Source organism: Callorhinus ursinus, unplaced genomic scaffold (assembly GCF_003265705.2).
Source record: "Callorhinus ursinus isolate GAN/ISIS: 27379988/994484 unplaced genomic scaffold, GSC_fseal_2.0 scaffold1, whole genome shotgun sequence".
Taxonomy (NCBI): Eukaryota; Metazoa; Chordata; class Mammalia; order Carnivora; family Otariidae; genus Callorhinus; species Callorhinus ursinus.
The window spans coordinates 46,357,650-46,374,034 of record NW_027397063.1 but is presented as its reverse complement, the minus strand read 5'-3'; the positions used below and the strand labels follow the sequence as shown (position 1 = coordinate 46,374,034).

Sequence of the window (16,385 nt, the reverse complement as noted above, 5' to 3'; positions counted from 1 at the left end):
AGATTCCACATAAAAGAGAGATCATACAGTATTTGTCTTTCTCTAATTTCATAGCATAATGCCTTCAAGGTCCATTTATTTTGTCACAAGTGCCAAAACTTCATTCTTTTTAATAGTTATTTCAGTGTGTGTGTGTGTGTGTGTGTGTGTGTGTGTGTGTGTGTGTGTGTTTATCACCTCTTTTCATTCATCCACCGGTGAACACTTAGGTTGTTTCCGTGTCTTGGCTATTATAAAACACACTTCAATGAACATGGGATGCATATATCTTTTCAAATCAGTGTTTTCATTTTCTTAAGATAAATACCCAGAGTGGAATTGCTGGATCATATGAAAGTTCTACTTTGAATTTTTTGAAGAACTTCCACATTGTTTTCCATAGTGGTTGCACCAATTTACATTTCTACCAACAGTGTACAAGGGTTCTCGTATCTCTACATGAATGCCAGCACTTGTTATTTCTTGTCTTTTTGATACTAGCCATTCTTACATGTGTGAAATATCTGATTTTGATTTGCATTTCCCTGATGATTAGTGGTATTGACCATATATCTTGATGTACCTGTTGGCCATCTGTATGTCTTGTTTGGAAAAATGTCTATTCAGATTCTCTGTCCATTTTTTAATTGTTTGGTTTTTGTTGTTTTTGAGTTGTATAAGTTCTTTATATGTTTTGGATAGTACTTCCTTATCAGATATGTGATTTGCAAATATCTTCTCCCATTCAGTTTGTTGCCTTTTCATGACAGTGATAGTTTCCCTTGCTTTGCAGAAGCTTTTTAGTTTGATGTAGCCCCACTTGTTTTTACTTTTGTTGCCTTTGCTTTTGGTGTCATAAAAAAAAAATTCAATGACAAAACCAGTGTCAAGGAGCTTACTGCCTTTGTTTTCTTAGAGTATTTTGGTTTCAGGTCTTCAAGTCTTTAATAATTTGGAGTTAATTTTTGTGTGAGATCTGGTAAAAATAATTCAGGGAAGGTGAGCTTATTAACTATAAGATATAATTCATCATCAAGACTGGGGCACTGCCGAGAGTGAGAGGGGGCATTACTATATCAAAACAATAGGCATTAATTAATTGGAACTGTCCCAAGCAAACCAAGAATCTGAATGAAAAGTCAGACTATTATGTATTTTTATATACTCAATACCATGTTCCTAGTCCAAAAAAATCAGTAGGTTTACCACCTGTTTCATTTTATTTTGACAAGTATTTACAAGGAAGAAAAAACTACTTTTGTTTGCACAAAGTCAATCCAAAATGGGGATATAGCTCTTAAGTACTAGAAGAGAACACTAGCTAAGTGACAAAAGATCTGCATTCAAATCTCAAAATGCCATTTTGTAGCTATGACCTTGGATAAATTATTTTTCTTAATTGGGCCTTAGTTTTATCACCCGTAAAATAAGGACTATCCATTAAACATGCACTTTAGAATTGTCAGTGGATCAAATGAGGTACCAAACACATTTGAAAGTATCTCATAATAGCTGGAAAGTGTTTTATATATATACATACACACACACACACACACACACGTATACATGGACAAAATAAATGAGGGAAAACATTGCAAGATATATCTTCTTACAGTAGCTGCAACAATATCACTAGATGTTTACAGATTGTTTTTGATGTAAATATTGCCTCATTGTATTTCTGGGAAGGATGGGGTTCTAGATTTCTCAGCAGCCACACGATTGACAGTACTGTTTGCTCATCAATAAAAAATAAAACAATACCATTATCTTTAGCATCTGCAGAATTGGAGAGTACTTCAAAAAGTACAATCCTACTACATTCTCACTACATAGCAGCTGCTGTGTTGAGTCCTCGGGCCCTATCCTTAGACCCAAGAATGGCAGGGTCAGCTCCGATAAAGTCTTACAGCCTGATTTTATGAAGAAAGCATGTGACCAAGTGCCAGGACCTTAAGGAAGTAGGACTGGCCCAGCCACTAAGTAACCATGGGATCTTAGGCATGATGTACTTATAAAATGAGGGACAGTCTAGAGGATCATTAAAGACCCTATAAGCTCTGACATTCTATGATTCTGCAAGTCTCAATGACTCCCTTCTTGGGTATTTTCCTACTCTTTGTCATAACAGAAAAAAGACACAAACAGATATAGATGTTTTAAATATCAGGATACATTTAAACTCATACAGATAAAATCTTTCCTACATGGAAGTGAAATCATAGTTGTAAACAAACTAAGAAACATTTGTTTTACAAGATAATTTGCCATAGGACCATGACCTCAAGGTGTTAGACAAGATAATTATTAAAGGCCTTATAATTTCTGAATTTTTCAATTCTGAGACATTCTTGGCATTTTAAGTGTCTAGAAGACTGCCGTCCTTCATTTTTGGATATTGTCCTTCACATTTTCCAGTCTCTTGTCATTACAGAAGAAAACATTTAGCATACAATTACAGAAATAGCAGTTTTAAATAGATTTAAAGTAACTTCAAGATACATTTACACTGAAATATACAGACAGAGTCAAAACACTTATTCACAGTCTCATTTTCATTAATTTATGGAAACAAATATGAACCAAGTAACATCTTACATGGTAACTGAATTTAGATTTTTTTAACTAAAGACATGTACAACACTTACAGCATTTACACAATACTATTTTCAAAATAGGTTTTTGACCTCTAAGAAAGTTCCTACTGACAAGCTTTAGATAGCAGCTTAGCCCAGTGAATATTAACTTTGTCATAAGAAGCATCTACGTACAGTCCCCCACACCCTGCAGCATGACAAAGTGAAATTAAGAAACTTTTAAGGCAGAAAAAAAATCCTTCAAGTGTAAGGTCCAATGACAATGTTAACAAATGAACATAAGATCTCAATTATTCAACTGAGCAAGTGACTTAATTTACATATTAACTCATTTCTATTTCCTGATTTCTGATTCTGGGAATATTTGTGCTACACCTACTGTGCAAGGCATTAAGAACACATAGGAGGATCAGACACGGTCCCAGTGGTGTACTGGTAAATGTTTAACAACAAGTTCTTGGGAAAAGAAGCCCTGACTTAAAACATTTACAAATTTCTATGGTGTAAATACTCCCACTATGCAGATTTCAAGCTATGAACAATTTGATCACTGGCTCACAAAATTCCTGAAACTTCAACAGTCACTTCTCACAAACTATTATTAGCTAAGCTCCAACACACCACTGTATGGTCCACACCCTCAAGTCGCTCATAATCTCTTCATGGGCACATATTTAGAGGCCAGAGAAGAATGGGGAAGATAGGGATAAAAATTTAAGTATTTCAATTATGTATTTTGTAAGCAGTTTTAAAAGTTAAAAGGAAAAATAAAATCTGGAATTTTCCTACTTGTCTGCTATCCTACTTTCCTCTTAAATTGATTTCAGGAAATTAAAATGTAGCCTATATTGGGTGACAGTAAAGGATAAGTGGAATAAGAAAGAAAAAGACAAAAACATCCTAAGATATGTGCTAATAATGATGTTTACACTGGAAAAAGATGCTTACTAAGATAGGGGCAAATATATATAACTTTTAAAATTTAAGCCCTTTCAGTTCAGCTCTAGGTCCTGAAGATTTGTCCCGTCCTCTTTGGCTACAGCTTTGATGAGATTAGCTAGCTTCTTTTGTACAATACTAAAGAGCACACTGCTTCACACCACTCACACTATTAGCTCATAATAAAAGGCAAAACTAAATTCTGGAACCTGATAACTGAATTTCCTTTGCATAATCACTCCCTTGGATCAGATCTTGGGCAAGTGCCGGCTGGGGTGACCCGGAAATTCTTCTGGTAACAAAACATGGAGTCTGCAGGTTGGGCATGTCCCCTGTTGCATCAGCCAAGGTCTAATGCACTAAGGAGCAAAAAGATTCATGTCAGTCTCTCTGATTTGGCCTAGCAGAGGCAATTTTTACTCTATATAATCAGTTACCTTATCTAGTAAATTGCCAAGCCAAATGCTGCAATAATGGCACCTTCTCTGTGATTCACTGAGTAATATCGCTGGTAACAGAACACCTTTCAGTGAGTTCACTGGATTAGGATCCTTTCCCCAGTCCCAGTTTTCAGGATGACTTAGCAATTCTTCCTAACAAGGAGGCTGAGGAAACCTGCTACATATTTTTCCTCTATTACATATTGTTCTCAAGTGCTTATGGTGTTTTGAACTTACTTAAAATCCCTAGATGATGGATACACTTTTCAGATGGCTCTTTGGTGACAATGATGGTACTCTTGGGCTATGAACTATCTGTTATGTCATTTGCTTGAATACTAACTCTCCCAAAACGAATCAATTTTACCTGTATAAATAATGAGAGCCAGATCAGATGAGAAAGGATTAAGAAGAGGCACTATATATTAGGCCCACTAACTGTAACCCTAAAAAGTAACCTGAAGAGGTTACCTGCTTTCTATTCTATGGGCAATGGCAAAGAATAATAAGTTTCATGAAACATTTGTTTTCTAAATGGGTAGGACTTTAACAACTTCAGATGACTAAGTATCTTTCCTGATCTTTTGGGATTAGCCAGTCTGTGTCTACTTCTTCATATCAGAGTAGATAGAAAATATAATTCTGTACTAGGTATCACATATCTGTACTAGGTATCTGATACTAGGTATCACATATCTCTGAAATCATGTTTTACAGATATGGCTTGAATGAGCTGGCTACTATTCACTTCCTTGAGAAGACTTTCTTATGTAAGATTATCTTTTCCTGGGACGCCTGGGTGGCTCAGTTGGTTAAGCGACTGCCTTCGGCTCAGGTCATGATCCTGGAGTGTCAGGATCGAGTCCCACATCGGGCTCCCTGCGCAGCAGGGAGTCTGCTTCTCCCTCTGACCCTCCCCCCTCTCATGTGCTCTCTCTCTCAAAAAAAAAAAAAAAAAGATTATCTTTTCCTGGGTCAAATTACATCTTTCCACCAGAAGACTTGGTTCATAAATTGTATATCAAGAGCATTTGCACAGCAACACCACCAGGAATTAATCTATATAAATGCCAAAAATCAAAAGATATGCCAGTCTCATATTTTTCTAACATTAAAACTGAAACCTGAGCATCTAAAGAGCAAATACAAGAGCCCAGACTGTTAAGGTAAATCTTACGCTTTATAATGGTAGGGAGCCATCAGTACGTGGAGACAGGACACTACCCATTATTTATAGCAAATTAAGGTTCAGTAACACTGTTGCTAAACTGCCACTGAATCGCTATGTCAATTAACATTCCTTCCAGTTCTATTCAAGGGAACTACTCTGTATTATTTCAATCTTATCATTGTCTCCTCTTTTCCTGTAAGGTGTATGGAGATCTGAGGAAGCATAGCACAAACTGGGGCTAGGTCTGGTGAAAACAGGTATAAGTGTTTCTGTGTGGTACTCCAAAGCCCCAAGTTATAGTCTGTGGAACTCATGCCACAGCAATATCTGATGATACATGTATATGATTTCAAGTAAGGCAGCATGAATCTCGCTTATTTGATTTAATGGCAAAATATTCAAAAAGATAAAAAATCACAGATTTCTTAAAAAGAAAAAAGAAAAGCTAGACTTTCATTATATACCTACTGGTACTGTTTGAATCTTCTATTATCTAAATATAGTAAACTTACTTTGAATATTGAGGTTTCAGGGTAGTGTACAGGTCATTCTTCTACTATTTCATATTACTTCTCTATATTAAACTGACTTTAAAATGATTTAATTTTTTTAATTGACAAAATAATCAGTAAAATAAAAAATAAAATAAAAAGATAAGTTTAAAGGGTTACCTGAGAATGGAATTTGTGAGCACAAGGCAAAACAGAAAGGTTTTCTGGAGAGAGATTCTCATGACAGATCACACAAGGTTCCTCTTCTTCCTCCTCATCATCCTAGGGAAAATACACATAAGGTTCAACTCAGCTCATTTCTTTTTCTCAAATTGAAATGTACTTAGAATCAACAGTTTTAGTCTCACCAAATTATTGGCTCCTTCCCATGAGGCAGGCCCTTGTGAACTGAGGGGCCTCCAGGCTGGTTTTGGGAGCTGGGCAGTATTAGACTGTGGAGGAGTGTGGCTGGGTGAAACACAGTTACCATTTGGTACAGATTTTCCTTGGCTCTGAAAAAAATTATACTTTTTTTTCCAGAAGTGTTCTAACACAGTGAAAACTAACAGAACAGTGCAGAAAATGGGGTACAGGGGTACAGTGAGAATTAGCAAAAGGGTTAAAGTCAATTAGATTTGTAAGAAATCTTGAAACAAAATGTTAGCAATATTACTTGTATACTCAGACCCAGATAAAGGAAAAAAAACATTATATGCTCTTTTAATTAAAATTAGAAAAAAGGTCTTCTTTTAGAGTCAAAGCAACCTAGAAGAAATTTCAAGAGGGTTTTATTCTAGAATGATCAGGTAGTATTTCAAAAAGACTTCCAATGTCATTTGTTAAGTTGAAGTTGAATTGTTAATAGACAATTTAATGTGATTATAGGTTATTGATTTATAGACACGTTATGAAGATAATTAAGACCACTCAGTACTACACAAAAGGGCAGGGAGATAAAGGCTTTTTGTTTTTACCTGTGATCTCTTGGGGTCAATAAATTGGGAAATCTTGTACACAATTTCATCAAATGTCAGTCCAGATAAGGACTTCCCATGAATGTCCTTCAATTTCCGTAAGAAATCCGTAAGCTCCTTCCTGGAAGAGATCCAGGAAAGAGCAGTGGTGATTTTTCCTACTGCCTTGAGGGTGTGCCCCCTACACAAGATACAAAATCCTATTCTGTGATTGATATGTAGCAGCATATAGATGTGGCCCTTTAGATCTCTGAGCTAAAGTCTATCTACATTTATCTTATACCAAAACAAAAACTCCTAAAGTTTAATATTCTTTCCAAAAAGAAAGTTTAACTGTTTTTGAAAGCTTGTATGAAAACTGAGTGTGTTACCTACTTAACTTATGCACTGAGCTCTTTTATTGTGTCTCTAACTGCTTTTACTCAGGAACAAAATACTCCTTTTTAACTATGTTACTATAGGTCTGTCTCTCGTCTGTGTTAGTAATTTTACTTTTGTAAAACTCAAAAATTACACAGAGCAGAGAAACTAAAAGACACATTAAAATATTTCTAGGTTTCTTTATCACACAATTAATTAATATGTTCTTTTTCAATTCCACTATCACAGTCCCTTGACCCAAAGCCTCTGAATATATTTTTGGTAGGATAAAGCAAAATGCAATATTTTCTTTCCCAAATGAAATGTCAGGTCATCAGCCTTGTAAAACTACCTTTGATTTACTATTCATTTTATACATATATATATATATATATATATATATAACAAACGTATTACAGTTCTATTTTCTTTTTATTTTATTGTTATGTTAATCACCATACATTACATCATTAGTTTTTGATGTAGTGTTCCATGATTCATTGTTTGCATATAACACCCAGTGCTCCATTCAATACGTGCCCTCTTTAATACCCATCACCAGGCTAACCCATCCCCCCATCCCCCTCCCCTCTAGAACCCTCAGTTTGTTTCTCAGAGTCCATAGTCTCTCATGGTTCGTCTCCCCCTCCGATTTTCCCCCCGCATCTACTCACTATATTTATAAAACCATAATCTAATCCTGAAGCCTAATATGTTCATTAAATAAAAGGGTTAGGCTTCAAGTGAAAATATTGGTTAAAAACTAGAATTATTTCCTTAAATATAAAAGTAAAGATAAAAAACTTCATTTCTGGAGAAGAAAAATTAAGTATCTTTCTGCTAAAGTCAGCACTGTGAAAAGCACAGTAAAATCATTATTTCTTGCATTTAACTGTGTTCTCTAACAAAAATTAAAAGCCTTAATAAAATTAAGGAAATAGGAGGGTAAAACCTGATGTTTGGGCTTGTATAGCATACAATCAACTTAAAATTCACTTTGGAAAGAGGTTATTAAGATAATTATTGTAACTGGTGGCATTAAAATTGGATAGGTTTATGACTAGTTGTACTTTTAATAAAGGAGCAAACCTAAATTTAAAAATCTATTCTTTCATAACTTAAGACTAATAAATTCAGTGAAGAGGTTTAGCATTTATATTGAACACTATTTCTTTAAATTTCATTTTCCTTACTAAGGCCACAGTAAGGTAATATATTTGTGTGTTTGTGTTTGTTTCATTGTCCTAATTATGGTTATGGAAACTGTAGCGTATGATCTGTACTCAAACTAAATAAAAATTAAGATACCTGGTTTGTTGTGGAAAAGCAGTTTTCAGCCTGTCTGTAATCCTCTCCCAATTCATCATGGGGGGATCACTTCCCAGACTTGCACTGGGAGACACAGCCTCTCCCACAGGTGCTGGCACAGTCCAGGCTATACCAGTCATCTGTAAGGAGCACAGAGTTATAACCCATCAGCTTCAGTTATTAGGAAGTAACATTCCATGACAACATGGTATTCCCACACTTCAGAAAATGGGTAGAATGAAGAGAAATACTGACATATACATTCCCCTTTTAGAGTTTTATTTAACTAGCACAATAATATTTCTTATTTATAATTACCCTTATTTTTAAAAGGGGACATGTGAGTCTCAGTAATTGCAAATGTACAAAAATACAGGGTGTTTAGTGCTGTTATTTTAAAAACCTAGAAACAACCTAGTCTGCTAATTATAGCATATCTAATCAATCCTTTAGAACAGATCTATATATCTGAGTGTGAGATGTCCATGAAATATTTCATTTTTTAAAAAGTCTGTGGTATAGTATTTATGGTATGACTCATTTTTATATTTTTAAAAAATATATATGCATAGAAAGAGGTCTCAAGTTATAAACAATCTGTAAACAGTGATTATTTCCTAGGATTCAATTGCAGGGTAATTTTGCTTTCCAAATTGTATATTTCTATGTTATTTGCTTTTTATAATTTTTCTGAATATGAAAGTAGTTTGTGCTAAATTTGAATTTTCAAAGGAATAAAGATGAGAATATTACTAGAATGTCTGCCCAATGTCTCATGAATGTTACAGACAAAGCTGGTGTGGAAGTTGTAGTGACACTCTGAGCCATGAAACTATCAGAGTTTTGCCAGATCTTGGGGTAGTTTCTTCTTAGAAGCTTTACGATTCTAATTAATATCAGCAAGTGAATATTTTCACCTGGTTACTAGGATAATTATCAACATGACAGCTTTTACCTAATGTTCTACAGGTTATTTTCCAAATATAAGATTACTCATGAAAAATTAGCCATGACTAACAGCCACTGAAATTAACTCATACAAAGCCTACTAAGTCAGAGGAGAATACTGCCCAGAAACCTGGGTTTGCCTCAGTATCAAGCTTTTCTCCAGGAATCAGAAAGTAATCTTATTAGAAGGCTGAGGTACTTTAAAGTTTTCAATAAAGTTTTATATATATAGCTCCTTATATAATGGTGCAGGTGCAAACCACATGAGCGACACTGTGATACCATGGGTATAAAAAGATGTGGTATCAGTTAACATGTTAAAGCCTATATACCTATTTGTTTGCAGAGGCAGCCTCTACAAAAATGAGTCCATCTGACTATATATTTCAAAGGGAGACTGTTTATAGGTACAAAAAATTGACTAGAATGTATTTATGGAAAAGTCAAGATTAGAGAATTTTTCATTAGTTATATTTAACATCAGTTTTTAGGAGATTTTTTTTAAATAAACATTTACCTCTGCCAAGATTACAACTAATAATCCTAGTCATTTAAAATTTCTCTATTGCCTCTTCAGGTTTGGATAAGGTTTATGTGACTAGTTGTAGCAAGGAAGATTCATAACTTTATAGTATACTATATTCCAAGATGATGCTATTTATATTGTGTTTGTAGATAAAGTTGAAACACTGTCCTACTATACCTATGTGTGTCTATGTTTGCGTAAATAAAATTTTTCTTTAGCTTTGTGGCATAATTTTGTTCTCTGCCTTTTAATCTACCCAAACATGATAAATATAAATGATCTATTAAAAATGTCATTTACCCTGTATCGTTGCCTATTATAGACGCAAAACTACAAAATCGTGTAAGGACTGTCTACTATAAAAATGTATTTATCGTTGTATCCAAAAACTGATGATCAGTTAATGAAATAATATACATAATGCTCCTAGCAGAGTGCCTCAAATCGAACTGTTCATTCAATTATCAGTTTTCCTCCCTCCACTATTACCACCACCATCACCACTTATCAAATAAATAGAAGACATTCATTCAGGAAGTCTACTGTGGTGATAAAAAAACAAAGATCTGTACCAGGGGAGCTCTAGGCTGGCCAGGCGCAGAGATGACACCAGGGCAAACAGCAGGCATCTGAGGAACAGTGAGTATGGGTCTAAAGAAAGATTCTTTCACAAGGGGTCTTCCCAAGAACTGCTGCATCTAAAATAGAAAAGGTTAAAAAAACAAAAACTCCACACATTTATTTAGGCAAAGATCTAAACTCAGAACAATGGTTGGGAGGAAAAATACCAATTTGAAATCTAGACACAAAGCACTAGCAGTAGAAACAGTGTTGTCATCAGTTAAATGTATGAATATTTGGAAAAGCAAAGGGCAGTCAAATATACTAAAGAACACAGAGAAGAGAAGTTGATTCTAGTCTCACCCTCTTTCCACCTAGCTAGGTAATCATGGATGCCAGGTTACTAATCTATAAAACAGAGGGTTAAGTTAGGTGATTTTTTTAAGGTTCCCTTCCAACTATAATATAGGGCTATGCAAAGGAGCTACTCAATGAGTACTGGCCACGTTGATGAACAATACTCACACTCAAAATTCCAGTAAAGAACCAAAGTTGCCTTTAGAAAATATTACTTTCCCTGATTATGTATTGGAGGGAACTTGTACCATCTGATGGAGTTTTGACTTTGTTTAGCTCCAATGAGAGTAGAAAGCTCAAGTGGAGCGGGCCTGGGGCATAAAGCCTCCTACAATGACTTGTAGACACATGCTTGTAGGTGTTACTGCACCTCCTAGGGGCTTGTGGAAAGCTAGCCCTTCTTCGCATCTACCAAAGGATAGATACCTTACCGACTAGGCTACGGAAGAGGACAGATTAAGTTTCTACCATGTGCCAGATCTAGCACTGGTATAAAGCAGAAGTTCAACTATTTTTTGAATAGAAAAAAAAAATGAACATCAGCATAGCCCTTTTAAGTAATGATACTAAAACCAGTAGCTGAAAGGTTAGTGGGGAACATTAAAATGGATATGTGAGGTTGACATTTCTTATTTAATGTTACAAAAGAAAGACCCTGTATACATCATCTATAAAGTACTCTTGCTAAAAATACTGAACCTGATTCTAAGCAACCCTCTAGATCTAATGAACAGTTTACAGGAAACAGTAGAACATGTGCAATGACATCACAAGGATGCAATCAAATCAATAATGTGGGAAATTGAACAAGAGAAATAATTTTTTAAACAAATAAATGACATAAATCAAGGAAAGGAGAGTGAGGTAGCTGTTACAGATTTAAAGAACAATCAACCAAATGCAAAGTATAAACCTTATGTGGATTGTTTTTAAAAATAAGTTTTGTTTTTTTTTAAAGATTTTATTCATTTATTTGACCGAGAGAGACACAGCGAGAGAGGGAACACAACAGGGGGACTGGCAGAGGGAGAAGCAGGCTCCCTGATGTGGGACTCGATCCCAGGACCCTGGGATCATGACCTGAGCTGAAGGCAGACGCTTAACGACTGAGCCACTCAGGTGCCCCTTAAAAATAAGTTCTTGAAAGTAAGAGTAATTATAACCAAATTGCAAACTAGGTAAGAAAGACATTTTCCAGACAATTGGGAAATATAAATTTTAACTGGATATTTTAATTTTCTTAGGTAAAGAAACTGGTATAATAATTATATCCAATAATAAAAGTCCTCATCTTTTAGGAATACATACTGAAGTATACACAGATGAGATTATATGATATATACCTTAAAATATTCCAACAGGAAGAAGAGGATGACATGGCATGTTGATAATATTGAAGCTGGCTCTCTTGGTTCACAGAGGTACTATTCTATTTTTATGTATGTTTCAATTTTCAGAATGTAAAATTTTCAAAGAATGAATGGATGGTGGGTATGAGTCAGTATTCCTGCTCTCTTTGCAGACAACTATTACCTAACATTTCCTTGAGAATTAGATAGCCAGGGTACAAAAACCAAGATATAATAAAACATATAAAAATACTGGGTTAAACTGGGAAGAGCACCCATTATTTCAGACTTCTCAGATTAGACTACTATACATTTAAAGCCTGGTGACTATTCCTTAGACTACTAGGATCTCAGAGATAGATGGATTTTCTTTCTTTTCTTTTTCCCTTCCTTCCTCCCTCCCTCCCTTCCCTTTTTCAAGCTTTTATTTAAATTCTAGTTAGTTAACATAGTGTGATATTAGTTCCAGGAGTAGAAATCTAGTGACTCATCACTTAAATTCAACACCCACAGATGGACTTTAGTAGCCAGATCATCTAGTATAATTTCCTAGTTTATATATGTGAAAACAAAAGTCCAGATTAGCTGATTTTCCAAAGACCAACATAGTTATTCACAGTTAGGACTTAAACCCAGATCTCTAGTTTGTTTCCATTGTAAAAACCACCTCAATTTATGGTGAAAATCACTGTTACATTTCTAGCATTTGTGCTCTCAAACTATTTCACTAATGTTCAATGGTCACTGATGCCTGCACTTTAACACAACTGTTAGCTTTGCTCAAGCACAGCAGTGACTCTGGTTAGGAAGCATAAAAGATACACATGTACCTCTCAGATGTTAGCAGAAGGATGCACAGAGCCTAACTGCCAGTGGGTTTTGCCCTTGACTAAACCCATGTAAGCCCCATCAAACATAAGAAAGCCTCCAAAGTGATGAGGATCCAGAGGTCAAGGTTTAACTACATATGTCAGCTATGGAGTTATCTCTGGTATCAGACAGCTTCTGCTGGTCTGGTTTCAAGAAACTCTAAAAAACATCTCTGTATCTGGCTTCTGAGTCTCCAGAGCCATTTTATATTTAGAGTCATGGGAGAGTTTAACTACAGCCTACAGGCAGTAGTTTGAATATGGACTGAAGGCACAGGGTTTCTAGAAATTGTACCAGAATATGTGTTACTTCCTGTAGAACTACGGAGACTCTTTGGACTTCTCCGTCATTTACGTAATACATTCCTTATCAGGGTAGTTGGCTAAGATAAAGTTCCAAGCTTAAAATAATAATGTCCATAATGTAGTGCTCCTATAAAAACTGAACTGACCAAAAATATGATAGGCAATACTGCATTCTAAAGACCATGGTGTATACCATATAATGCTTTTAGTTTCGAATTCTGCTTTTGAAACACAGTGTAACTCCACATAATTCACATAATTTTTAAGTTCTCTGATACACTCAACTATTTACAGAAATAACATTTTCAAAGTTTTACTACAAGCAGAGGTACTGATGGCAAAAAGTGATTTGCTGCTAAAGATCTCAAATCTTTCTCCTTTTCCTATTCCCAGATCTGTTCTGATAATTAAAATTATCACCTAATGGTTCTATCCTAAAAGTTCTTGGAAAGCTGTATGAATTTACTGGATTAAGGTACTAGGTTTCCCAAAAGGATAACATAGTGTAACAGAAAGGTATCTGGTTGAGGCTCACTGATTCCCAGCAATAAGCAGGGAAGAGGCATCAATGGAAACTGTTAAAGGTAGAACAGAAGATAAAAGTTAAGGAAAAGAATGTCAAAAGTAGAAGTGGAGGGGTGAAGTTTAGCCAGCTGGGTACTATAACGAGATGTTTTAGTCACTGGGGTAACCTGAGCGCTTGGGAATTCTGCACATTCATCAGTTTTCTCCCATACTGCAGGTGATACTTACAGGATAAAATGAGAATACATTACCTCTTTACATACCAAATGCATCACTAAAATCCAGTGATACACCTATGCCCTGGCCTCAGCTAAGCCAGTCAACTAGTTATAGCATCTGAAGATAATACAGCAAGAATGGACATAATTACAAACAATATGCACAACATGTGCCTATTCTATTTTGAACACACATTAAACATACTGAATATTCAGTTTTATAGCCCTTACCATTTCAAGATAAAGATGGCAATTTTTCAAAATGTCATATTTCTTACCAGTATCTCAGGACTAGGTGGTGGTGGAGGAAGTTGGACTGGAGGCAGGGTACTCAAGGCAAACCCTTGCTTCACCTTGTTAATTTGTTCATTGTACTGTGTCTAGTAGAAGAAGAGAAACAGTATTTTAGAGCAAAATCAACTTCAAAGAAATAGCATATGGGAACACTTGCTGTAGTTTTTAATAATAGAACAGTTATTCTCAACTTATTATGTCAGGAATAACATAACAGTTTTTGACATAAAAATAATTCTGTAACACACTATCCTCAAACGTAAACAGTTGTATCTATAGAAGTATCTGTTCATTGGCAAGATACAAAGAGACATAATTCACAGACCCTGTGATAATTCCTCAGTATTTCCATAATTTTCAGCCCCCAAATGGGAACCAATCATATAAAGTGAACAGCATCTAAAGATTCAAGAAGCTATAAGTAATATACGGGCTGAAAAATACAGGAAAAAAGTATTTGTAATGAAGAGTTGCGCTACTTGCAAATGTTCACTGGTGGGAAAATTTTAGGGAATACTCACTAAATACCCACATTTTGTTTATTTCAAAGTTATACCTCTAGCTTTCTCCAGTACCACATATACCTTTGTTTTATTCTCTTGGATTATGCCGAAAGTATGATTCCAATCACTGAAACTTAACAACATGTTTTCAATATTTTTTGGCACTGTCCCCATTTTACTTTACAGTACTGTTTTGTAAACAACCCAAAGAGACTGAAAAAGAAATGCTTAAGAAACAAAACATTTAGAAACTCCCCACAGAAGACGTCCTTGAAAGAAAACAAGGACGGAGAACAAGGGGCAGGCCAGAACTCCGAATAAACCCACCATAAATGCTAAGCATCACTAAAGACTGAATAAGAAAGAGTCTGGGAGAGAAACAGTCAAGGCCACCAGTGGAAAAGCTAGAAAAGAAGGTAACACTTTGAGGCAGTGGTCACGATTAAATGTCATTATTTTAGTAGCAGTGTTGTGAAATCACAAAACAATGAACATTATATACTTTTTTTAAAAAAGATTTTATTTATTTATTTATTTGAGAGAGAGAGAGAGAACATGCACATGAGCAGGGGGAAGAGGCAGAGGGAGAGGGAGAGAGAAAAGCAGGCTCCCCGCTGAGCAGGAAGCCCGATATGGGTGGGGCTTGATCCCAGGACCCTGAGATCATGACCAGAGCCGAAGGCAGATGCTTAACTGACTGAGCCACCTGGGTGCCCTTATATATTTACTTTAAGATATAAATACAAAAATATCCTAAAGCCAAATGAAGAAATTATAAATATTTAATGGGTTACCTCTTTAGATTCCCATAAGCATAGTCCTAATTTTATTAAACCAATAATGAATAATTTATTATTTTGCATTCTGAAAAAGTTACATAAAAGTTTAAGATTGAAAACTAATACAGGTCTGCTTGATCTTCCTTTTAATTTTATAAATACATAATTACTCAGACCAAGTTACAACACTTATTTTTGACTGGAGCAGCATCAGCTTTGGAATTTGGAAAATTAGGTGTGAAGCATGGAAATAATCGATCTCAAACCTTGAAAAGGCATAAACTTTAGTAACTGAAAAAAACAGGTTCTTCCCTAAATTTCTCCAGTAATTGTTGTTAGATGTTTCTTTAAGTATATACCACCTACAACATTCAGTCAATTTACTCCCGAGATACTTCACCACTTACCCTGAGGAATGCAATCTTGTTTCTAACATCTGTTACGATGGCATTCCAACTCTCTACTGCAGCCTTTAATTGAAGTGATTCCAGATTGCTGGTGTAGAAAAGGAGACACAAGAGAAAGTTCTTTCTTTTTATATACCACACAGGTCTCCAAAAATTTCCATTATATTCTTTAGCATATATGTAAATAACATAAAACAACAACAAAATTACCTCCATCACCAACAATTACCTCAAATGGGCACAAAGTTGTATGGAAGGGTTTGTTATTAAAAATAAAACAAAGACTGGGAACATATGTCTTTTTTCAAGAGCAAATATAACTTCTGCTTCCAGAACATCAAGTGTTCTTCTATCCTGATAGTATTTTTTTTAGGACATATAAAACCTTTACACAGGAATCCCTCCACTGAAGTAAGGAGGCAGAGAGGGTCAAACAGAGAAAGTGCCCTAGCCATCCAATGCAGGAGCATTCTCAAAGATGCTG

General features: G+C 35.3%; 1 protein-coding gene across 1 annotated transcript in view; it reads right to left on the bottom strand.

Moving 5' to 3' along the window:
• Positions 1-1,180: 1,180 nt before the first annotated feature.
• Positions 1,181-16,385, bottom strand: part of DZIP3 (DAZ interacting zinc finger protein 3) — a 96,333-nt gene continuing 81,128 nt past the window's right edge. The window contains exons 25-32 of the mRNA XM_025873892.2: positions 15,902-15,989; positions 14,197-14,298; positions 10,306-10,431; positions 8,260-8,399; positions 6,592-6,712; positions 5,986-6,129; positions 5,798-5,899; positions 1,181-3,874 (exon numbers count right to left, since the gene is read on the bottom strand). Coding sequence (XP_025729677.1) covers positions 3,764-3,874; positions 5,798-5,899; positions 5,986-6,129; positions 6,592-6,712; positions 8,260-8,399; positions 10,306-10,431; positions 14,197-14,298; positions 15,902-15,989 — 934 coding nt within the window. The 3' untranslated portion in view covers positions 1,181-3,763. The remainder of the gene's footprint in view (positions 3,875-5,797; positions 5,900-5,985; positions 6,130-6,591; positions 6,713-8,259; positions 8,400-10,305; positions 10,432-14,196; positions 14,299-15,901; positions 15,990-16,385) is intronic.